Here is a 3,944-nt window from a genome sequence, read left to right as displayed (position 1 = left end):
TTAACATTTGGTTCAAAGTTTTATCATAGTGGTCTCAATAATCTAGTTACTGGTCCTAACCAGCTAAGCAAGTAATCTTGTTAAGATCTGGGTATCACCAGCAAGCACACTGCTTACACTTGAAGAAAAATAAGTTTACATTCATTGTCATCTGTAGGTTCTTCTTCTACATCTTACTTCCCCTTTGTCATTCCTCAAGTCTACACATCATTCATTCATCACATTTCCTTCCTTAAAGGAGATAGTGTATTTTTGAACCAACAGGATATCTATTTGCATGAGTTAATCCAACAGAATACTTTTTATAAAACATCTTTTCCAGTGTTCTAATTAATGGATATGGATCACTCATTTACTAAAAAAAAAAAAAGACATCTTCAGGTTAATCAGTTGCTGTAATGTGGAAACAGGTTTTTTTCAACTAGGTAAAAGGTGCATATAATTTGAATTGTTAAATAATTAATTAATGAACAAAATAACCATTCCAGTAATTTAAAATCTACTGGTCTTTAGATATTTGAAACATGGTAAAAGGATATATTCCAGTTTTGCCCAAAAGTCACTTAAAATATCTACAAATATTTCATCTGTGTATGTTATACACCATTATTGCTCCATTTTCTGGAAGAGTATGTTTTTAAAGTTAACAAAGAGGGAAAACACAGCAAAGTTGCTAATTTTGAAGTGAAAAAAAATCTGCGTCCTTGACAGGTTATATTTTCAGTTTTATGCAGTGTAAGTTAGCTTTGCAATGGGGAACTTGAGTTTTATCCTTACTCATGCATGATGTACGTTTCAGAACTTAATAGCTGAAATTTCAAAGAACTGCTTACATTATCTGTTTAACATACTGATGTGCAACTGGAACATATTACAAGGATATTACTCATTATTTGCCACTGTGGGCTAAGTTTACTATACTGGTCTTAGATATAAAAGGTCACATTTGAATTTACTTAAAGTCAGAACTCATAAGAGGGGGGGAAAGGCCTTAAATATAAAAGACAAACAGCAGTTTGATTAAGCAATAATTTTCAGTTTACTAGATGAAACAGACTTGCAACATAGTCTGCATGAATGCAAAATAAGCCATCTACAGCAAGTGATAAGGAAACTGGGCAAAAAGGAAAAAAGCATACATTGGAAAAGAAGATTCTCCCGAGATAAAAAAATCAAACCATTATTATAAAGGAATTTACCAAGAACTGCTATATTTCCCCCATCCCATTTGCTGGAAGTCAACAAGAGCATCTAGCACTTTGTGTTCATGTCAAAAAGTCAGATCAGAGCATCCTAACGCAAAGCAAAAAAAGAAAGAAAATCCCTAACCCCCTCCCCCAAACCGCAGAACTGTAACTCCAGAGTTCAAATTCAAAAGAAGAGAAAGTGGCAATTGAAAGAGGTGATGGTGGCGATAATCCTATGAATGGGTTTTTGATTTCTCTCCTTTCCGGGGGATGGGTGGAGAATGCTCATTAGGATTTGTAGTTAGAGGTTAACCATGTGAGCCCCTCATAGAGTCCGTCCCCCGAGGTGGCACAGGAGGGCTGCACATACCAGTTCCTGTCCCGAATCCGGGTCAGGCCCAGTTTCTCCTGGATCTCGTGGGGTTTCATGGCATCGGGGAGGTCCTGCTTGTTGGCGAAGATGAGGATTATGGCGTCCCTCATCTCCCGGTCATTGATAATGCGGTGCAGCTCCTGGCGGGCCTCGTCGATGCGGTCGCGGTCGGCGCAGTCCACTACGAAGATCAGACCCTGGGTCCCGGTGTAGTAATGCCGCCAGAGCGGCCGGATCTTGTCCTGGCCGCCCACATCCCATACGTTGAACTTGACGTTTTTGTAAGTCACCGTCTCCACGTTGAAACCCACAGTGGGGATGGTGGTCACCGACTGGCCCAGCTTCAACTTGTACAGGATGGTTGTCTTGCCGGCCGCGTCCAGGCCCAACATGAGGATCCGCATTTCCTTGTTCCCGAAGATCTTAGATAGCACCTTCCCCATCGCGTCGGAAGAGCCGGGGCCGGGGGCATTCAGGTGTCCCGGGTCCCCTCCGCCAACAACGCCGCCGCAGCCGCGAAACAGAAACGGAGCCTCCCAGTCGCGAGGGCGCCCGTGCGGCCTGCGTGGGAGTCGCCTCCTCTGGGCAGAGGCCCGGGCCCGCCGCTCACTCGGGCATCACCCACCACACAACTTGATTCCTCCAGGCGCCGCGGCCGCCGGGGCGCTGAGTCTGCGCCGGGAGAGCCGCCGCCCTGCTGAGGCGCGGCCCGGCCCGGAACTGCCCTTCCCCCCGCAGGCGCCGCGCGAGCGCCGCCGCGGTTCCCGCTCCTCCGCCTTCTCCTGGAAGACTGCGGCCCTTCGGCCCGGTCCCCGGTCCGCGAGCACCGCGCTCACCACCGACCCAGGCCACCCGAGAGGCAGCGCGGCTCTGGCGCCCGGTCAGGTCATAGATCCTCGCGGGAACTCGGTGCGCTGCCTGCGGAGACACAGAGAGGGAAAAAGGAGTTACTGCGGGAGCCCCAGAGGAGAGTGGAAGCCGAGGGGGCCCGCCTCGTCAGCTCAGCCCAGGAGGTTACCTCCAGCCGCCGCCCCGCGCGCGGGCTCCCTCCGGCCTCCACAGCCTCCTCCCAGTTCTGCCGCTGCCGCCGCCGGAAAAGGCGCCGAGGAAACCGCCTCACTTCCCCTCCCGACTACGCAGGCGCAACAGAGGGAGTCCAACCGTTCGGGCAAGAGCGACCTCTGTAAGGAGAGCGGCCCGCGCGCCAAGCGTCGGGGCGCCACGCGCTGGGGGCGGGGCTACGGCGGCCCGGAGGTCTCGCGGGTGCGGCCAACCCGCACCCCCGCGAACCTGGGATTCTGACTAGCTCCCACCTGTCTGTCGCTCCTCTAGCGACTCCTTCCTCTATGCGTTCCTTCTTCTGCGCTCTCACTTCCTCCACTCCCAACTCGATCCAGGGGAGCTGATCCTCTACGGAGCTCCAAGGGGTGGGGCTCACGGACCGCCCGCTCCCCCAACGAACGCCTTCCCCGTGCTCCTTCCAGGCCTGTTCGCAGACCCCGATGCCTGCCTGATGCTCCGCGAGGTCCCTCCAGCCTGCCGCAGCCTTCGGGAGCCCTCAGTCTCCCAGGGAAGCCGTAGCCACGGTTTTTACCTTTCCCCTGGCCCTCTTTGGCTTCCTTTTATCCCTCGTGTTCTGTGCGTTTCCTGAAAGACACGTGGGAGGCAAGTGGTTCGCGTGGAATCTGCCAGTCAGTGCGGCGCTTTTACTGGGCTTCGGTTTGTTCTCAAGCCCGTCTTTGGGGCATTTGAGCCCAATCTCAACACATCTCGGCAGGACCAGTCCACGTTTTTGTTTTGTGTTTTTTTAATTACAGTATTATCAACAGTTTCCATGCTTTTTCAGCTTTTTAGGAGGTGATAAATTTTCATGTATAAATATTATCATCTTTTAGTGTAATTAATAATAACTTCTTACCCAGCCACTCATTTGGAGAAGGAAATGGCAACCCACTCCAGTGTTCTTGCCTGGAGGATCCCAGGGACGGGGGAGCCTGGTGGGCCGCCGTCTATGGGGTCGCACAGAGTCGAACACGACTGAAGCAACTTAGCAGCAGCAGCAGCAGCAGCCACTCATTCTCAACTTTAAGAATTAGAAAGACTACTTCTGTTGCCTCGATTTGAACATTTAACCTTACTGAGTTATCTCATGTTTAAACTGAGTGTACTACTGACTTTGCTGTCCACAAACCCTATTTGAGGGTTAAGTAATAAGTATAATGTTTGTAGAAAACTTAAGGAAACCTTTTTGTGTCAGATGTTTATTGGTAAAGCTAGACCTAAAGTGAAAGCTGGAAATGAACGAAAAACGGGAAAATAATGTTCTTTTTTTAAAGAAAATGCTGTAATAACATAAGGTAACATACTTCTTTTTTCACAGTTTA

At 49.5% G+C, this 3,944-nt stretch overlaps 1 protein-coding gene across 1 annotated transcript; it reads right to left on the bottom strand.

The window, feature by feature from the left end:
- Positions 1-1,015: 1,015 nt before the first annotated feature.
- Positions 1,016-3,271, bottom strand: ARF6 (ARF GTPase 6). Its single transcript, XM_069596169.1, has 2 exons — positions 2,579-3,271; positions 1,016-2,478 (listed from the first exon to the last, which is right to left on the bottom strand). The coding sequence occupies exon 2, from the start codon at positions 2,001-2,003 to the stop codon at positions 1,476-1,478; it is 528 nt and encodes a 175-aa protein (XP_069452270.1). The 5' UTR covers positions 2,004-2,478; positions 2,579-3,271; the 3' UTR covers positions 1,016-1,475.
- Between the last annotated feature and the right edge of the window lie 673 nt (positions 3,272-3,944).

This window comes from Ovis canadensis, chromosome 7 (genome assembly GCF_042477335.2).
Source record: "Ovis canadensis isolate MfBH-ARS-UI-01 breed Bighorn chromosome 7, ARS-UI_OviCan_v2, whole genome shotgun sequence".
NCBI lineage: Eukaryota > Metazoa > Chordata > Mammalia > Artiodactyla > Bovidae > Ovis > Ovis canadensis.
This window is presented reverse-complemented; position numbering and strand designations above follow the sequence as displayed.

Coding starts and splice junctions, on each gene's coding strand:
- ARF6 (XM_069596169.1), bottom strand. CDS start 2,003: ATGGGGAAGGTGCTATCTAAGATCTTCGGGAACAAGGAAATGCGGATC.